The 21,121-nt window shown below is 40.5% G+C and overlaps 1 protein-coding gene and 1 long non-coding RNA gene across 2 annotated transcripts in view; one reads left to right on the forward strand and one right to left on the reverse strand.

Annotated features, from left to right (window-relative positions):
- The window catches only part of LOC311029360, a 200,993-nt gene that overhangs the window by 157,908 nt on the left and 21,964 nt on the right, over positions 1 to 21,121 (forward strand). The window lies entirely within an intron of this gene.
- The window catches only part of nrg1 (neuregulin 1), a 67,659-nt gene continuing 59,448 nt past the window's right edge, over positions 12,911 to 21,121 (reverse strand). Inside the window, exons 8-9 of the mRNA XM_084034435.1 lie at positions 14,104 to 14,723; positions 12,911 to 13,582 (exon numbers count right to left, since the gene is read on the reverse strand). Coding sequence (XP_083890561.1) covers positions 14,105 to 14,723 — 619 coding nt within the window. The 3' untranslated portion in view covers positions 12,911 to 13,582; position 14,104. The remainder of the gene's footprint in view (positions 13,583 to 14,103; positions 14,724 to 21,121) is intronic.

Genomic DNA, 21,121 nt, shown 5'->3' on the forward strand with positions numbered 1-21,121 from the left:
TCGCCGCCACTGTACGGTAATCCAGAAATCCCCATTGCGCATGGAACTGCACATTGCCAGTGTTGTGTTTCACCAATGGTTTTAAGTTAAAAATAAAATGCGCATGCATTTCATCACAAGGCTAAGCTTTACCTCAACCTCAGAAGTAGCCTAGGTATATTACAGTGTCATTTAATTAGCCCATTATCCCTAGTCAATGTCAAGTTTCGACTACAACAGCAACAAATACGCATGTAATTAAGGATGTAATTGGCTCAATCTCCTCCGCTGTTTCTATATTTATTATATCTTTTTAGGCTATGGTAGTATGTTCGACCTAAATAAATGTTTAGGCCTAGAAGGATTTCTAGCAATGTTTTATTCGCAAACACTGCAATAGCCTACATTTTATAATATAGTGCTGTCATGCACCTGCGCATGAAATGAAAAATCAAACTCTGAGCAATCGATTTTAGCACTTTCTTTCTGGACAGCGCCGTGTACGTACGACGTAAGGAGTGTTTCTTAAGAAGACTCCTAAAGGCTCGGTTATGCTTCCGCATAGTGATCACGTAATGGCCACGCAATGGCCACGCAGTTGCTGGGAGACCATGATGGTTCTGCGTTGGGTTTACGTGTCGAAATGCAATTCAATGCCACACCGGTAAAGGGCGCTATGTTTTTTGTAAAGACTGACCGACCGACCGAGACTCTTGACGTATATCGTCGTTAGCCTCGTTATAGCCTATTTGTTTACTTTCCGGCTTTAAACATCTACAATTTTTCAGAACTTGGTGTTTTATTTCTTTGTGCAAAAGCGACAAGGTGCAAACAATAAAACAAGGTGCAAACAATAAAAGTAGCCTATTAAAAGTTTAAATAGCGGTGTTTATGAGTGGAAACCGGAAAAGTGGTCTGCAGCGGATGTAGTTAGCGGACCAATCACAGCCAATGCCGCTGCGTTGGTGTTGCGTTGGTGTTGCGTCGCCTCGACGCGCGTCTAGGATTTTTGGGAGGTGCACGTCAGGCCCTTGCGTTGGACGTAAAGGCTCGGTTATGCTTCCGCGTAGTGATCACGCAATGGCCACGCAGTTGCTGGGAGACTGTGATGGTTCTGCGTTGGGTTTACGTGTCGAAATGCAATTCAATGCCACACCAGTAAAGGGCGCTATGTTTTTTGTAAAGACTGACCGACCCACCGAGACTCTTGACGTATATCGTCGTTAGCCTCGTTATAGCCTATTTGTTTACTTTCCTGCTTTAAACATCCACAATTTTTCAGAACTTGGTGTTTTATTTCTTTGTGCAAAAGCGACAAGGTGCAAACAATAAAACGAGGTGAAAACAATAAAAGTAGCCTATTAAAAGTTTAAATGGCGGTGTTTATGAGTGGAAACCGGAAAGCGGTCTGTAAGGATGTAAGGGGGTCCGCTAGGACGTAAGGGGTCCGCAAGCCCCCTTGCGTTGTGTCGACGCGGAAGCATAACTTGGGCTTAAGAGTGGACGTTATCGGGAAACCGGGCCCAGAGTGTTCAGAAGGTTAGCCCTTCATTGCCCATTTCCAACATAGCATCCCTCATCAGCCCATTCACAGTTCACATGCTCTCAGTCCTAGAGCCTGTTACCTTGTGCATGGTGTTCACATGAACAGTTAATGTCTGGATGCGCTGAACCAATAAGAGACCTCTGCTGCACTGAGAGAAGTGTCTGGCGCGAGTCGATGAGGAGAGTTTTGTTCACCGCAGCAGTTCTGGATTTTATTCGTTCATCCCATGAGTAAAATTCGGCAATTACGTTTATCGTACTGTAAGGTGTCTTGTGCATTGGTTAATTATTGCCAATTTGATAGTCCAATTGATGTATATGACCCATGATAATATTGTTATGTTGATTAATGGAGTACCGCTGTGGTTTTCAGGTGTTTATTAGTTATGTCACGGCAGTGTAGTGAGCGTGCAGATGCGTCCATTAAGGGATCGTTGCGCATTTATTTGTCTCTCCCTTTGTGCACACTATGCAAGTGAGATAGATATGGGCCTTCCTGAGTTAAGAGGTTGCCTTTTGTTGACAGTCCCTTAAGTCTCTAAACACAAATCTTCTAATTTATTCATCTTTTACTGTTTATCTTTACATAGCCTTATTACTGCATTATATAATTTATACCAGTCTGTTTCTGTTTATTATAATTATTGTATATGATTAATATGCACATTTCTGTTTATTTCTTTATTGTAGTAACCACACAGACGGATCAACAGAAGAATTCCCCAATAAATGAGGGGCATCTCAATGAGAGTGTGTGTGAATTGGATTCATTAACCCATCAACATCATTCCTGTTCTTACCGGACAACCTGTGGAGAGTGCAGATACATTATTGGAATCAGTGCCTTATGATTTATTCATTTAAGATTAATAGGTCTCAAGTTTGGTATTCAGTAAGCCAACTCCTATGTTATACAGAGTGTTTGATGTTTAGTCATCTGCAGGTTGGACCTCCGTTCAATATCGCCGATGTCCGACAACTCTACAAACACAAACCAGAGAACAGCGGTTTAATCACAAACGTGTCCACGACGCTGTGAAGACAGATGTTATGTTACGTTGGTAGTTGGTAACGTTTAGTGAGCCAACGGCAGTCAGAAAGTGGCATGCTAACGTTGTTGTTAGCAATATCACGCTAGCTGGCTAGCTAGCCGGTCAGCTTACATTCCCCGAGGAAGCAAAGCCACTAGTTGCTGCTGTTACGAACGTAATCACTAGCTTGGTAAACTAAACAGAAATGTGTCGTTGGTTAGCAACGAGGTGAAACATTTTAAAAGTGAAACTTACCGGGAACAGTAACGTTAGTAAAACTCTGCACTCCGCAGCGGCGTATTTTCCCCCGTTGCCTCGAGCGTTAACCCCGCCCCCAGCCCCTAACGTAAGCCGGGCCCAGTTCCAGCCCAGCAAAGAGTTGGGGCCGCTCGGGAACCAGTTTTCCTGGCCGAGAGCCGGCTCTTTGTCTGTGGAAACAGGAAGAACTGGTTCGCGATTGGGCACCGGCTCCAAACCGGCCCTCAAAATGCCTCGGTGGAAAAGGGGTAACAGAGGACCCTCCAATCTGAATGTTCAGAAACAATTCAATCTGCAGCCGTGAGTTGTTTCGTAGACACAAACCCTGAGGTCCCAACAAATGCATATGAAAGAGGAGATGAAGGTCAAGAGATAACACTGTTTTACTCATTGTGTAGGGAGTCAGCCGAGAAACATAAAACAAGAGCAGATGAGCATGAACAGGCAGACAGGAGAGGAATGATCTTTTTTCAACATGGTGTTGTCTCCAGGGAACAAAGGCGTCTTGTTGCCATGGAGCTGGGACCAGCTCGTGCACCTAAGCAAGGGAGGGCTAAAGTTTAAACCACAGTTCCTCCCCACCTTTTTGACCTGTGTAGCCAATGAATGTCTTCTCCTTTAGTCTGTCTACTTTTACATCTCAAACAAATGATTTGTGTCCTTTGTGAAGTGCCATTTGTTTTAAGTTTTCTTCAAACGAATAGTTTCTTGAAACAATACTCAGGTGCCCATATAAACAGGTTTGTCATGCTGTAATCTCTGCCCTCTGTTCATACTGGACATGAAGACAGCTTGCACTTTCAATGTGGATATAATACAGTGCATTTACTCTGTTTATTTTCTGTAAATATGATCTTTTATTGATTTGTATTTCTGCTCCGTTAATAGTTCATCTATATTTTCTGTTGTAATAAAAATGGGATTGAGGGGCCTCCTGAGTTATAGAATTTAATGTGCAAAACACATTTAGCTTGTCATTATGTCTAAAAAAGGAAAATGTTCTGGTAAAATGTAACAAGATAGCATTATCAATCAGGATTATAGACTAATATTTTGTTATATAGTAACAAAGACAATACAATAGTTTGAACATTTGTAAAAAAAAAATAAAGCGACTTATTCGCTATTCATTACATTAGACAACTCTTCCTAAGAATGTATTAAATACAATTTTAACATTCTCCCATTTCTATAAGAGAACACATTTTTAAAAATATGTTATGTTTGAATTTAGCTAACTTCTCACATGTTTTACATGAATGCAATCATATTAAAATTGTATATGATATTGAAAAAATCTGCCTCTGTAATAAATATGTGGTCTGCCTTGTTTGTGAATGTGTTGCACTCTTTCCACCACCAGGTGGTGCCTTTGAGTAGGCCTTGATCTGAGGAAATGAATATGGGCGGAGTCAAGCGTCGTTTTACTTTTTTTTTTACTTTTTTAAAAACATTTTTTAGAAAACTTTATTTATAGATTCCAACCACAGTCAGAACAATGACCGTATATAATACAAATACAAATACAAATAGCAGTGGCGAGCGGTGACCTTTTACTGTGGTCATGCTGAAGTGTCAATACCATGCGCGCCCGTGGGGGGGCATTATATTTTTTAATAAAAAATATAATATGGTTAGTGGAAACAGCTTGTAGTGATCACGTTGGTCCAGAGTACATTTGATCACTATAAGCGGTTGATTACTAAAACCGAATTGTTATTACAGTATTTCACTTATTTTTTTATGGAGAACATCATAAATGCCAGTTGTATAGTTTTTCAATGAGAAAAATGTAACGAAGCGGTCGTCAGCGCGATCCTCTCGTCAGCTCCAAACTCACCCGTCTGCACCTCAATCACAGACCACAGCTGGTTTTCCGCACAGCATTTACAGTAACTCACGTGACACGTCTCAGATCAGTAGGCGCTGCTGCCGGTGTGTTTTTAAAACGAACTAGGCTAGTAGCGCCGCAGATTTCTCATTCCCCACCTTGTTTGACTGAGAGTGTTTCGAGATGGTTTTCATGAATGAACAGGCAATATGTCGCTGTCAGACCGGATCGTTTGACGGGAGGGGGGTCGGCTAGCTAGCCATTTATGTTTCTCATACGTGCTAGCTTGAAAGTGACGGACGGAATTCTTTGCAGTCTTTGTGATATTTACTTCAGGAGTAGGCCGACCACTTGAAATTATAGCTTTCTTTTCCTCAAAAGGTCTCCGCGAAAACGGCACTGAACGCAAAGCCTGAATATAATTAATATTTTCAGTCATTTTGACCAGGCTACACAATGAATGAACCACTGACAGTTTCCCGCTGAACAATTAAAACAAGTCATTTTTGCGCATGCGCGTTGGCAGATAAGCTGCTTCACTGACAGCTTTTTTGCCATTCAAAATGCTCATCTACAGTAAGCCTTTAGCAGTAACTGTACTAGTCGGTGTCACAGTGCGCATGCGCGAAACAAGCTGTCAGCTTTCCAGCTTTTCGCAAGCAAAACGGGACAGATTAGGCACGGAAGACCAAAACAGTAAAACTAAGGTATTGTATAATTGAACACACTGCCAGATTAATATTTTCAATTATTTTTATTGAAGGGCTTGGGCATGCACTGCATTTATAGCTTATTATGACCGCTCGCCCATGACAAATAGTATGGCATCAAGACATAGTTAACATAAACAAAACAAAATATAAATTAAATGAGATTCAAAGAAAAATAGGAAAGAAAAGGCAGGAAATATTACATTTCTCCGAATATTCCTTCAATTATATTAACAGTGTGTATACATTTTTTATTATCAATTCTTTTGATACATTCAAAGTAGTTCTTGAAGTCGATTTCAAAAGCAGGAAAGAAAGGTCGACCTTTGGAAAATTTAGATTTATGTATGTGGAATTTAGCGATTAAAATAATCAGATTAATTAAATGTTGCAGATTCCTGTCATTATTATTATAGTATAACAGTATATCTTTGGCATTCAGGGTAACTGGTTTGTTGGAATGTGCTGTGATGTAAGCTTCAATTTTCTTCCAAAAAATCTGGGAAAAATTACATTAAAAAAAAAGGTGGCTAATTGTTTCCACTTCTGTATTACAAAATACACAGTTGGTATCAATATTAACAAATTTCGACACAAATTTGTTAGTGGGGTAGATGTTATGAATAATTTTATATTGAACTTCTTTTATTTTATTCGAAATGGCAAATTTGTGTGGAAGGAGCCATGTTGTTTTCCAGTTAATACCCGAGATAGAAGAAGACCATACAAATTTTCCTCTAGGTGTGATTTTCCTTTTCCTGAAAAAATGATTCCTTATATGTTTATTATTACAATGATGACTCATAATGTTAATACCATTAATAAAGAGGGTAAAGTCAACTTTACCTGCCTCTTGCCTTTCAAAGTGACCTCTTATTAATTGGAGAATGCCGCTGGGAATAGCATTAATTACTGTCTGAAATTCTTTATAGGTAACCGGGAAGATTTTAGATGCAAGGAATTCTTCATAACTGAAAACTTCACCTTCATCATTTTGTAAATCCTTAAAGTGGATTATTCCTTTATCAATCCAGTGTTTCAGAAATAGTGATTTATTTTTCCTAGTTATGAACTCGTTGTTCCATATAATAGTTTTATGTGGAGAGAAGTTATGGACAAAACACAGTTTAGCTGCTGTAAGGGCTTGTTGGTGAAATTTAGATAATTTTAGTGGTAATTTTGAGACATCATAATCCCAGTTTAGGAGAAGAGATTCTGTCTTTTTCAGATATTCTTTTATCCATTTTGTTTTAAAGGTATAGTTGTCCATATAGTCTAACAGCTCCATGCCACCATCACCTCTCGGGGCTGCTAAGATCTCTTTTTTTAAACGATGGCATTTGTTTTTCCAGACAAAATTAAGTAGGGTATTATTTATTTCTTTACAAAGGGATTGTTGAACAAAAAGAGAGAGAGTAGGGTAAACAAATCTAGAGATTCCATCTGCTTTACTCAGCAGAACTCTACCTATTAAGGACAAATCTCTTTGAAGCCACATATTGAATATACTTTTAGTTTTTTGTATTTTAGGCTTAAAGTTCTTTGTTTGACGTTCAGTTAGATTTTTAGAAATATGAATTCCGAGATACTTAACACTTTCTTTAACTGGTATTTTACCTATGAGTGTTTCATTGGTGTTGTAGAGACATAATATTTCACATTTTGTTAAATTAAGTTTTAAACCTGATGCAACAGAAAAGGTGTCTATTATCATAAGTGCTGTCTCTATTTGTTGCTTATTTTCCAAAAATAAGACTGTATCGTCCGCTAGCTGAGTTATCTTAATCTCCCTCTCAAAGATCTTTAAACGCGTCGTTTGACTCTGCCCGTATAGATACAGTCGGCGTAGCGTCACAGTTGGGTCGCGACGTGTCACAGTTGGGGGCGGGGCATTTCGAAGGGGAAAACAATCCTTTCCCCCTCGCTGTAAGCCCGCGGATTTCAAATTTCGATATTTAGCTAAACAAACATGTCATACATTGACTCATTGGAGCCCATTGACAGGGATAGATATCTTAAAAAGATAACTTTGATAGGATCGGATTCTTGTCCGTATCTTATTAAAGAGTGGACGAATGATCCGACTGAATGGCCTGAAGTTTCATTCCCAGATATCTTCTGCTATCTGGTTGAATCACCCGGTAAGAGGCAAAATCACGTTAACTGATGAATTAAACCTCACATAATTAGACTTTGTCTTTCTATGTGGGAACAGCAAGGGTATGTAGTCTGGATGGGCTATGTCTTCGTTTTTTAAGCCTAGGGCAAGACAGTTCACAAACGAAATGAGAAGGGGATAGAAGGGGAGATAATGAAATAAATTTTAACTGCAGAAAGCTCAGAAGCTATCACCAGTGTTGTTAGCATAGCTTTGTTTTTGTATACTCGTTAGCTTTTGTAACGAGGCAAGGTAGCCTGCATAACGTAGTAGTTAGTTAACTATGGAGCTAGAACAGTCTCATGTGAATATTTTTTACTTACATATGAAATGAAACATATTTGTGTGTGCATTGATAATGTATTTGTGTTTTGAGTCACATGTCCCCAAATACATTTGTAAATCTTTTTTGTGCATTTATGAATTTCTGTGTGCATTTATGAATTATGAGACTGTTCTAGCTCCATAGTTAACTTCTATTAAAACTAGTAATTGAACATTCATGTTAACTACGAAACAATCTAACACTGTAATTGTGTGAATAACGTTGTCATACCTGTAATGAAGTGCTGACTACAGACGTACACATGTTTGGATTGTGGATCCCACAGGTGGCCAAACTCATCCTCCCGACGGATCGCTTGAAGCCACCGGGTTCTTCTCCTAGGCTCTGTGCTTCGGTTTGGCAAAATATAAAACTTAAGATCTTGGTTTTTTATCTTATTTGTTGTGCAAAAGGGCACACAGCAGCTCCTGGGCATTGTGGAAACTGGTTTGTTTTCCCCCTCTGCGCGAACCGGATGTGACGTTTTGTGGGCGTTCCCTTGCTTGCCGACTGTATCCATTGAGCAGTGCCCCGATCTGCAGGCTGCAGTCAGGCTGTGTTCAAACTACACCTTTCCCTTGACGGACCCCATTGAATTTGCATGGGCTTGCGTCACGTTATGCCGAAATGAATTGTGGGTCCCCTCGCTGCATCGCTTGCATCGCTCACGTGAAAAAAAGAAAATCGAGATAAGTTCAACTTTTTAGGCGCCGACAGATCAGTAAGCTAATCAGATTGCATCATGACAATATATGCAAATAAAATACTCTGATGCTGACCAATAAAATTGGCATATTGGTACGACCGGGGAAAGCACACGTAAAAAGCTGATGTAAGGTTGAAAGGTCAATAATTGCGGTTGGGAACAGGCCGGTTCTTTATGATCAGGTCCTGTGTTTATATACAGGGACCGAATTACTAAAACATGTAGCAGTGCTTTTCTGGCTATAACGGGATCCATTTTGCACTAATAAGGAAGCCGCAAGTAGCCGGAAGTAGCCAGCTAGCGGGAAGCTATTTCAATGGCCCAACTCCCCCATGAACCAGACACGCCTTCCCTCGTCCCTCGGTACCAGGTAGGTACCATCTGCACAGGCCTTACTGTACCTGGCTAATTAAAAGCCCTCAGCTCCTCAGTAGCCTTAAAGGGATAGTTCGGAATTTAAGACATAAGACCTATTTTCCAAGTGAGCCGGTGTGTTCGAGACGTCTTGAGACGTTTTCAAGAAATTTCATTCAGTTCTTCTAGTTGTCGGGTTCGCTTATGCTATGGCTAGCGCAAGTCAACAGTTCTTAGCTAGACAGGCATTAAAAACAGTCTTGCCCACTCCACAGTGCACCCGAGGCAAATCAATTAAAACACTATACTGTCGATGTACATATCTGTGTTGATAGAATAATATTTGAAACAAAACTAACCTCGCATCGCATGAATCATCCATTTTTTGAGGAACTAGTTTCTCAGCAGCAGCAGAACTTTACTTTGCGCCGTCGGACTCAAAACTCTAAGACGCGCCGGCCGAAATACTGCACGTAAATAGGCAATCGAACCGGGACGAATTGTCGGGACTCATGCCCTCAGACCTGGGTGAAAAGCGCTTGGACCTCACGCAAACACCGGGCAGCCCACGGCCGCGCGAAGCCACAATTACGCACCGCGAAGCCGGACCTCTGCTCCGTCCGTAAACCTGTAAACCCTCGAACGCATTGCGGGGGATTCCCTCCTGGCACCACCAGTCTCCGTTTGTTCGGTCCCGGTTCTCAGCTCCAGCGGGGGCTATCTCGGTCTCCACAGACGCTCGTTCATGTTCTGCCCTTTGAGCATCCCTCTCGCGCAATTCTTCCTCTGTATATTCAGGCTCGTACAGGTACGGTTGGGTTTGGGTGGAAAAAAACTCCTCATCAGAGTCTTCAAAAGTTTCAGTATATTCTCCAAAAGTGTCCATTTCTGTGAGATTGAAGAAACTAGCACTGCAGGCTACTCTGCGTCTGTAGCCATAGCCTACTAGGAAGTATGACACGCTGCTGCTGAGACATAAATCCTTAAAAATTCAAGGTTGGTTTTATTTCAAACATTCTATCAACACATATGTACATCGATAGTCTGCCGTTACGATGGATTTGCCTCGGGTGCACTGTGGAGTGGGCAAGACCGTTTTTAATGCCTAGCTAAGAACTGTTGACTTGCGCTAGCCATAGCACAAGCGAACTCGGCAACTAGAAGTACTGAATGAAATTTCTTGAAAACGTCTCCAGACGTCTCGAACACACCGGCTCACTTGGAAAATAGGTCTTATGTCCAAAATTCTGAACTATCCCTTTAACAACATTAATATAGTTAATAGTCCCCCCCCCCCCACTTACATTGTATTGACAACAATACAAGAAAATTAAAATACATTTGAAGAATAGGACAAAAAAAAGCGTCTCTTGCGGAACCAAGCACACGCATGCATGCACGTGTGTCAGTAATCTCCATGGACAGAACAGAACGCCGATGATTTTGTTTTCTCTTTTCGCACTTGGACTTGAACACGACTTGGTAAAACTGTAGGGTTGACCCAGACAAAAGGCGTGGTCTCCTCTCTGTAATCTCCTAAAACTACATTATCAGTAGTGAAACACATAAACTTTGTTTTTGTGGATTATATTGATTACAGGAGCCTTCTAGAATATTATCCCATTGTTTATAATATAGTCATCATTGGTGGCCGCATTCAACATTAGCAACCATGTGTAGTTGAGTTCAGTGGTTTTCATCTCTGGTGGTTCTGGTTCCTAGGGCAGGACTCCTCTGTGGTTTTGGCTCTCCTGGGCAGCTGAGAGTGGAGATCAACCAACACATCATGTGATGAAGACCCAGCACCACTCTCAGTACCTTAGAGAGCCCGAGACCCAGTGAGTACCATTCAAACCTCCCTACCCATCCGCCCCAACCGCCCACACCACCCACCCCAACAGCCCCGACACCATCCGCCCCAACCCCCCCGACACCATCTATCATATCTACTATCATCAGAGGAGTTCGGCCTATCAGGAGACACCTAACTTCACCTCGGTGATGAACGCCCCCTTTCGGATATCTCCTATCATCAGAGGAGTTCGGTCTATGTAAATGACTCCTTTCGTTACGTAACAACGGGAGCTGAATCTAAACAGCCTGTAGGAGCGCCGTTGTACCAGTGGGGGGGCTGCAGAGACCATGCAGGAGTCGCTTGTTTTCCTCATCCTGGGAGTTGCCAGGCTCAGGCAGGACCAGTTTATGAGTGTAGAGACCAGAGAAAACCTGCTTTTCAGAACATGGGACATTTAATTATTCCCTCCAATGCAAGCAGATATCTTATGGAAACTTTGCATCCTTTGAATACGTGGCTCTTCAGTTGAATTCTTCTTCCCGAGTTACAGTATGTTCCTAAATGTCTAGAGGCCACCTAAATACTGTGAACCTTTTTTGATGATTTTGATGAACTACTGTCTGTACTGTCTGTATTTACTTTGACTGTGTGGTTATTGTCGGTGATTTAAACATTCATGTTGATAAACTCCATGACAGAGGGACTAAAGAACTGTGTTGTGTCATTGATAACTATGGACTGATTAGCATGTGACAGAGCCCACTCATAACAATGGTCACACCCTGGACATGATCAAGTCCAAAGATGTTAGCATTTCTAAAGTTATTGTGATTGACGTTGCTCTTTCTGATCATTCCTGTTTTCTTTGAGACTGCAGGTAGTTCAGCTATTCTTACTACGTCACAGAAAATGATCAGTCTGGAATCTTAAAGTGGCAGTCTGTAACATTTTCATCTATCTGTCTTTAAGTTCCTATCTATCAAAAAGTGAGTTAAAATAATGGTGGTTGATCATGTGACCCACTAATGAATGTGCTTGTACTTGCTGCTTTGCCCAGAAATAGGATCTCCGTGTCTGTGGCCACATTCCCACTAAACTCTAAATGAGTTTTAGCTTTTTCCATCAGTCAGCAGTGTTTGGTTTGCAGGTGGAACTACTCACGGGCTGCGGTCGAGTAGTCAAAAAATTTGGTCCTAACTCCTATTCTTAACACCTTTTCCTTGGCTGCAGTGGAATAGTCTATTTCTCTTAGGAAGGTTCCTAACTGAAGAAGTGACCCAGAAGTAAACAAGTGGCCGCCATGATAAGAGCCATTCAAATTCTCTAAATGCAAAGGAAAGGAGCTCCAATGCTTCCTTTCAGAGCTCCTTTAGCATAGGATGCAACAGACCTTCCTATATGAAAGGAAAGGAGATCACGCCGACCCGCAATTCCTTGCAACAGCAACATTTAAAGTGCCGCACACCTCGGCCATTCATGAAAACATTTGTATATAAATGAAATATGAAACTAAATGCATTTTCTTTATCGTGACACCTTACAAGATTTTTTCCATTGCATTCTTTAAAAGAAGAGCTGAAAAACATTTTCAACCAGATACAGAACAGGTTTAATATTAATTAAAAAAAACAACAGCGCTGAAGGTTTTCATGGTGTATTTACATTATTTGAAGACACTCCTAAACCTAAAAGCAATGCATTGTGTGTTATGTTAAGCATACAAGTGACCAAACAGGTAAGTAGTTATGTTCTACTTCGTGACAGCTGGATATATTACATCTTTAAATCATGTTTGTTAAAGTATAAATGTATATACTCAAATCAGTCCTCAATGCTTGTAATGAGCAAGCATTACAGCATGAATAATAAATTATCCTTAAATAATATAAATTACAGACGTATTATCACCATTAAAACAATAATCATGGAGCAAAATGTTTATGTCATCATACATACATTTTTTTAAACTATGATTGATTACAAAGCCCAATATTGGTTATTTTAATTTACCTTTAGTAAATCTGTTTTTTTTTCTAAAATAGGTGGAAAAGTGGTAGAAGTGGTTACAGTCTTCACACATACACAACAATGTGAACACAAGCTGGGGTAGTGTGAAAAATAAGAGCATACGTATGCAATAATTTTTTAGGATTGTAACAAGTTGAATTTAAAAAAATGTCAAAGAGAGATAAGACGGAACAAATTAACGCAGTGGATATATGAAGCAATTTTGTTTTAATCCTCAAAATGCATTAGGAACACATGGATCTCTTCTGGAAGGACAGAATTAACTATATATGCACTCTTCATTCTACACACTGTAGATCTTCTGCAAAAGAACAGTAATATCATAGCTAGCAGTTATTTTCTTTGATGGCACCACAGTTTGCAAGATGTAGATACCTGCCAGCATAGAAAGACGAGAACATTTACTTTCAATAAGTCACTCTTCAAGCACTTCTAACATGAAGCTTGACTCACACTTGACTGAGATTTAGGCCTCTGATGACCATTCCTTTTCTCTTTTTTTTCTCTCTTTTAAACTTTGACACTTGTCAAATATTATGTAAGTATAATAATGCACCAGGCCAGTACCCCTTTTACATGGAAATAGTAGAAATATGTAGATCAAATCCTGATATATAATTAATAACAAGAAAATCTACGGGGTTATGTTAAGCATATAAGAGGCAGTATCAGTAACACTACAGAGCAAGACTTAAAGTGATTGCACCTTTATAATATTTGTTCACCAGCAGGATTCTGGATTAGACGGTGATGATCATTATGATGTGTAACATCTTTTCCATCTCTCATCAAATGCAGGTAATGAGCTGATTAATAATCGATTCATAAACATCGGTCCAGGTGTTGAAGTTCAGTATGAGGGCTGGAGAGGGAAAAAAACATAAACTGTGCATTATTCCATTACAGCATTCAAGGATGTAGCATGCACCTGGTATAAATTTAACATCAAACATGTCATGTTAGTGGGCACTTCCAACTGCAGGACATTTAAAGCAGCCAACAAGTTATTTCTGATTGTGAACTAGAAGATTAAAATGGTGAATACATGGCCCCGCTATGCGATGTTGCAGTTCCTTTAAGCATATTAAACAGAAAGGCACCATTGATATTTTTCTGCACTGAAATATACTGTGAACCGTTGCTACATACTAGTGTATGGCACTTTACCTACAAGATATGAACACATTTGTACATTTTTTTTTTATAAAACTCTTTATTTACTAATTCACTAAAATAAAAGTTTCATTTTTTTCATTTATCTTTAAAAGTCTTTGCACAACAAATCATTTATAGAAAATAAAGAATTAATAGTAACTATTCCTTTTTTTCGCTCAACATAAATGATTCACATCAATTTCATATTTTCTTATGACTACTTCTTACTTTAGACAGCAACCGGATCTTGTTTGGTGATGGAACTTGTTGGCTTGTCTTGCAGGTCATCATTTAATGATACTGGGTTAGTCCTGATGCAGTCCATAGCCCTAAGCAACATAGTTGTAGTGCTCTCTGTAGTAAAGAAGGATGTATGTTCCCTCTGAGGCTCCTCTGTGTCATTCACTACCATGTTGTCACCACTGAACTCCACATCATGCTGTACATGGCCATTTGTGACTCTTTTGGTGCTGCAGTTGTTAATGTTGTTGTTTGTATTCAATAACTTATCAGGTGATGCTGAGAACATGCGGCTGACCGCTGCGGCGTTGTGGTCACCTATGATTTGGTAGTAACCATTCTCCATAGTAAACAGCGGGCTAGGTGGTAAGCTGTGTGCCTCATGGCCATGGTTGAAGTGGGCAGAGGTCCTCTCCTGTGGCTGACGTGTGTTTGACAACAGCAGGGGGCGCTCCTCCTCACCAGAGGGACTTAAAGCCACAGAGGGGACAGACATGCCCATGCTGGACAGAGGGGCAGACATCTCTGATGGAGGAGACCCTGGCGTTGCAGGACAGATCCGGGACACCGGAGACAGCTCAGTTGGGGTTGTCATGGCAGGTATACACCTACAACAAAAGTATAATTACAATCACAATGCTTATTTACTCCAAAGATGTTCATGTGAAATATTGATGTACCACATTTGAAATATATGAAACGTTATAAAATATAGAGTAAGCCTCCTCAGGGAGGTGGTCTGAGTGTGGTTCGCTTCAAGTCCATGTTGCGGTCCACGTCACCTGGTCATTGTGAACACAATGTTCTATGTTCACTTCGCCCTTTGCCATCGTATTTTAGCCCTCGGAGCTTTCCGTTAGCGACGCAGTGTCAAATCACCCACCGATGCATTTAGTATTAATATGAAATCTGAACTCTTTCTACTTGCCAAACCATAATGTGAACAGCAAATACGTGTTGAAGTCGACAGGAGATGCTGTTTCCTGATTGGCTAAATAATGGAGCTAACAGCTAACCACGTTCACGGAGGTCGCATTGAGTGACATTATGATGCGTTCAGGATCTGTTCAGTAACAAATAGCATTGGGCGATATTTTTAATGTTATCATGTTGTGTTCGAATGTTATCTTGTAAAATGAAGTTTGTGGCAAAGATAAACCCAGTTGTTTGAAGGAGCTGTTTTCACATGAAAATAAAATAGATATTTAGAGGGAATGAATGAGAAAAAGAGTTATTTCTGTGTGGAAGCGATACTAAACATCACATCATGAAGGGGAAATAATTAACTTTAAAGAACTATAGTGTGAACAGGAACAGGACTGAGTCCCCATCAGAGCTGAGGTGGACCAGAAACAGAACTGAGTCCTCTTTCAAATGATCTGACAATGTGAACAAAATAGAACTGAGTCCCTTTTCTGTTAGTCCACTTTAAGGGGTTCTACATGTGATAACACCCAACACAGTGACCGCAAAACACAGACTCGAAGTGAACTGACCCCTGAGGTCTTTAGGGGTTTCTTACTCAAGCACACAGTGCATTGCACTCTATTGCTGACATAGATGTAGGACCGCCTAGTCTCATTGTAGATGTAGCCTAACATGACCTTGCTGTCGAAGCTTGTGAATTCTAGGTCGACATCGATTTCTGAAGTGAGAAACTTGGCTAACTCCACTGGCAAGACTGCAGTGCACAGATCCAAACTTGGAATTGTGTCTTAGGTACACACAAATTACACACAAATCATGTGTGGTGTTCCTCTTCAAAATCAATGACTTTTGCTTTGGTGGAAGCATCGCAGAAGATACAATGGCCTCGCTGTTGAACCCCAGAGAGGGAGACTGGAGCATATGTTCTTTCAGGTCATATTTCTGTGACCTGAAATGTAAATGGGTCCGCCTGCAGGTTCCAATTGAGATCAAGGTTATGGTGCACAGGCAACGCGTCTATACCAAGCTCCAGATCAGTCAGGTTGTTTGCATATTGATCTTGAGAGGGGAAGGCTTTCATTACCTTCCTACTGTTTGACACAATCTTATGCGACCTGAGGTTTCAGCAGACAAGCAATTCAGCCTGAAGCTGACTTCAGGCTGTGAGCCACGTAGCAATCCCAATCTATGAACTGCTTGATGTTGGACCTGAAGTCAAAGTTTTAAGGCTGCAGATGGCAACAGCTGGAGAGGGACTGTTGCAAAAGGCATGCATATTTTAGATTTATTGGTTTTGTTTGACAGGGACCATGCGTAGAATAGCTTCTGTACCAGGGTTAGCTAAATAGCTCATTTGCACCTGTAGTCCCTGGGCAGGATGTTCAAGCACAGTAAAACACACAAACTAGACATTACAGACAAAATTAAAAGACAGCAGGATTAACATTACAGTAAAAACTAAGATCAATGATCACAAGATTGATTGTCTTTCAGCCATGTCTTCAGAGACTTTTTAAAACTGTTAAGATTTGGAGAGTCTCTGATATGGAGTGGAATTGTGTCCATTTCCAGTTGCTTGATATGAGAATGCTGATTGGCCAAAGGTGGTCTTCTTAAATTTAGTGTAAAGGTGTGTACACACCGGAAGAACTGCCCGACTCGCGTCGGTAAATTCGGCGTCGGCTACTTAATATGGCCGACTCGAACAACGACATGGGTGGTTCACACCTACGGAATTACAGCCGACGCCATACGTTCCGCGCTTGCGCGAGATGTAATGTCTCCAAAACAACAGGCGGCGCTAATCTGTATTGTGGGCCAAAAAACACGAAAACCGGAAGTAGGCGGTCCTCTCTAGACCACCTTCTTCGATTCCACTGGTTATCTGGTATGTTTACCATCGTCACTTCCAGGCGTCACTGATACGCTAGTCAAGCTGCTAGCCTCCACCAATCAGAATGGTAAAAGAATGACCAACTCGAATGGCGGATTACACATTTGAATCGGCTGAAATGAACGCCGACGTGGGCCGATTCGAGCGACCACACCAAGGAGACTCATGTCACGGACGCCGACTCTCTCAAAGACGCCAATTTTCGGTCCGGTGTGAGCCCGCCTTTACAGTCACCTCTCATTGCAGCCCTGGATACCCTTACATTGTCCCTGCAGAATGACACACATTGCTTAAGTGGTGGTGGTGCAAGATCATGGGTCAATTTGTACATCAGGCACATGTCAGAGAACCAAAGAAAACTGTCAAATGTTAACAGGTTATGTTTTTTTTTTAATGGTACAGTGGTGGTAATTTCTTTTTTTTTTATCAAATACTTTCACAGCCTGTTTGTAGAGAGAGTACAAGAGTTTCAGAGTGGTCACACCTGCCTGGGACCAGCTTGTAGCATAATAGGATAAGTGGCAAAGAATCATTGAATGCATAAACAGTTTAGCAGCATGTAAGGGTGATTGATGTCTAATATGTCTAAAAGTAATCAAACTTTCTGTAACATTTCTGGATATCTTCTTAATATGCTTTTTAACAAGATGTCCAACCAAGATGTCTGGCTGTTGGTGTGCATTTCTCTTGTTGGAGAAATACATACCAACAGTTTTGCCTACATTGAGAGTCAGACAGCTTAGCCAGTCTTAGCACTGCAGTAAGTTTTGATGCAGCCTGTTCTCTATTCTTGGCATGCGTATAGATTACTGTATCATCCGCATAGATTTGGATATGAACATCTGGGCAAATCAGAGGCAGGTCATTAATATATAAACTAAATAAAATTGGTCCTAAAATTGATCCATGTGGGACTCCAATGGCACTATTGGCAAAGGAGGAGCATGCATCATTAATTCTGGTGCACTGGTTCCTTGAATCTAAATAAGACTCCATCCATGTCAGAGCTTTAGAGGAAACATTAAACTTGGATAACGTTGACAACAGAACATTATGATTTACGGTGTCAAAAGCTTTTTTCAAATCAAGGAAAACAGCACCAACAACACCCCCATTATCAAGGCTGGATTTAATTTGTTCAATAAAGTATCAGTTTGCTGAATCAGTTGAGTGTTTTTTTCTAAAACCAAATTGCATAGGGTGCAGTGGAAAATGGCCCTGATTTAAATGGTCAATCAACTGGTCACATACTATCCTTTCAGTTACTTTAGAGATAACAGGGAGCATACTGATAGGTCTGTAGTTGGTGACATCAGTTACATCACCAGCCTTGAAAACAGGAGTTATCGCTGCTGTCTTCCATGCCATGGGGAAAAAAAACAATAATAGACAAGTTGACCAGATGTGTAATTGGAGTGGAGAGGATGTTTTTATACTCAGTCACAATCAAAAACATCTTTAGCCTTAGAGTTCTTAAGATGGCATATGGTTTTAACCATAGAGGGTTCTGTGACCTCAGATATGTTAAAATGTGGGAGATTATCTTTAGGCGGTGTAATGCACTTCTCTCTGGGTCCAAATCCTTTCACTAAGTCTTGCACAGAATCAATAAAATAATTATTAAACTCAGAACAGATTTTGACTTTGTCTTGAGTTAAAGTGCCCTGTACGTGTAGTTCAAACCCCTTATCTCTATTATTATTATGCTCCTTTTTAAGGACCATATTAATGTTCTTCCAAGTTTGCCTACTATTTCCTTTAGAGTCCTTGATAATGTTGATAAAGACATTTGCTTTAGACTTTCTCAATTATTTTACAACTTTGTTACGCAATTGTTGAAAGGTTCTCCTATTGTGGTCTAACCCAGACCTAACTGCAGTTTTTAATGCATAGCCCCTCTGCCTCATTAAAGCCCATACTTGTTCACTAAGCCAGGGCAAGTTTTGCTTTTTTTTGGAGTAAGTGATATTTTTACTGAATTCACTTTTAACTTTGTTAATCATGGTCATTAAGCTCTCAGAAGCATAATCAACATTATCTATGTCAAGCAACTCACTCCAAGAAATTCATTGATAAGCCGCTTTGGTATGATGTTAAAGACCTTTTTACTTTCCTGTTGATACTTAAACCTTTGTTTAGTTAGATTCCTAGAGATCAGTGTCAAATTAGGATATGATAGCCCGGTCAGAAAATTAAATGGTTTAATTATTCTCTCTGCCTTGTTACTAAATATTAGATCAATCTCTGTTTGAGATGATGGAGTGATTCTAGTGGGGACTTGGACTAATTGTGTTGTTTGGTTTGTAATATCTTTGAGTTTTTTTCTTTTTTCTTTCATCATCCAGTTTATGTTAAAATCACCAAGTAAAATTAGTTCTTTGTTTCTGTCAAATTCTTTCAAGATGTTTCTCAAGTATTCATAAAACTTACCATTAGATGAAGGTGGTCTGTATATACAAATGACAGTAAAAGACATGTTGGTAGATAGGATCATTTGTACTGCCATACGTTCCATGTCCATACAGTTCAGTTCAATTTCCTTGTAGTTAATGTGGTTTTTGACATACATCAGCAGCCCACCTCCTCTACCAATCTTTCTATCTTTTCTAAAAACATTATAACCAGGTACACCGAAATAAGCCAAGGGCAAAGCTATTCATTACCAACATGTCTTACTGCCTGCGTCATCCATCTGTCGCCAAGGACAAGAGACGAGAGGAACCAACAAAGAGGGAAGACGAAACACAGATTATCAAAAACATTGAAGGAGGACTGAATGTGGATCCCCCCCCCCCCCAAATCCCCATCCAGGTCTTCGTCATTCTCCCTCCCTCCAATAAACCTTTCTCTCCCCTCCTCCCCCTTGGAGTTCCAAGAGCTACCCCCACCTACCCCCCGCCCTTCTCAGATTATCAGAAACGTCGAAGGAGGACTGAATGTGGATCCCTATTTTATTACCACTTCTAAACTTGATTTTATGTTTTTAACTGAAACATGGCTAGAACAAAATAACAGTGCAAGCATTCTCATCGAGACAGCCCCCCCCCCCCCCCCAACTATAATTTTATTGATGTTTGTAGATCAGGGAAAAGAGGTGGAGGGGTTGCTGCTATATTTAAAATACATTTCAGGGGAAACAGATGTCACTTGTATTGGTGTTTTTCCATCATTCGAATACCTTTGTGCTGTGTTGAAATGCTCTCCCAGAGTTCTCCTGTTAATTATTTACAGGCCACCTAAATATTCATCACATTTTTTTGATGATTTTACTGAATTATTGTCTAGCATCTCCACTGATTTTGACTGCCTAGTTATAACCGGTGACTTTAATTTTCATATTGATGATTTGAATGACAAGGGTGCAAAATAACTTTTTTATATTCTAGACACATTTGACCTTTCTCAACATGTGAAAGAGGCTACTCATTGCAAGGGACACACCCTGGACCTGATTATCACAAAAGGTCTCCATGTTTCTGATGTTTTTGTGACTGATCCTTCATTGTCTGATCACTTCTGTGCCAGCGCATGAATCAAATACAACATAAATCTAATCTGTTTTTTACATGTGGTTAACACCAACGCATGGAAGATACCAATTTTCCAGAATGTTTTAAATTTTCAAATATTTTCCCATGAATGAAGGTGGTTGCTCATCTCTGGTTTTCGGTTGAAGTTGTGTCTCAGGGCAGAGATATGTTTTAGTGCCTACTGTTGGGAAGGCGGCGCCTTGAAGGATAGAGGGGCTACCAAAGTGTTGGCATCATCCTTTTTGAGCCCTTCTTCCATTATCTTCAGGGAGGCCTCATTGTCATTGACCTTTGCAATACTGTACACCCAAGGTGGTTATCTTTACATTAAAACCACAGCTGTGAATAACTCGTCACCCTACACCCAACCTAACAGAACTGAACAGCAGGGCATGCATTGCAATCTCAATAGAACCGGACATTACACATCCACTAAACACCCACCTCCTCCCACTGCCATCAGGAAGGAGGTACAGAACACTGTGGTGCAAGAGGGCTCACTTTGGGAAGAGTGTAGACTCATATTGTTGTTTGAGATTGCGTTTTTTAATTCTAAAGGCTAAGTCTATCCTCTCTGGCATCCTCACTGTATCTTGGACCTGCATTTGTATAGCGCTTTTCTAGTCTGCATATAGCATTCACACACAACTTTATA

Source organism: Eutrigla gurnardus (genome assembly GCF_963514095.1).
Source record: "Eutrigla gurnardus genome assembly, chromosome: 19".
NCBI lineage: Eukaryota > Metazoa > Chordata > Actinopteri > Perciformes > Triglidae > Eutrigla > Eutrigla gurnardus.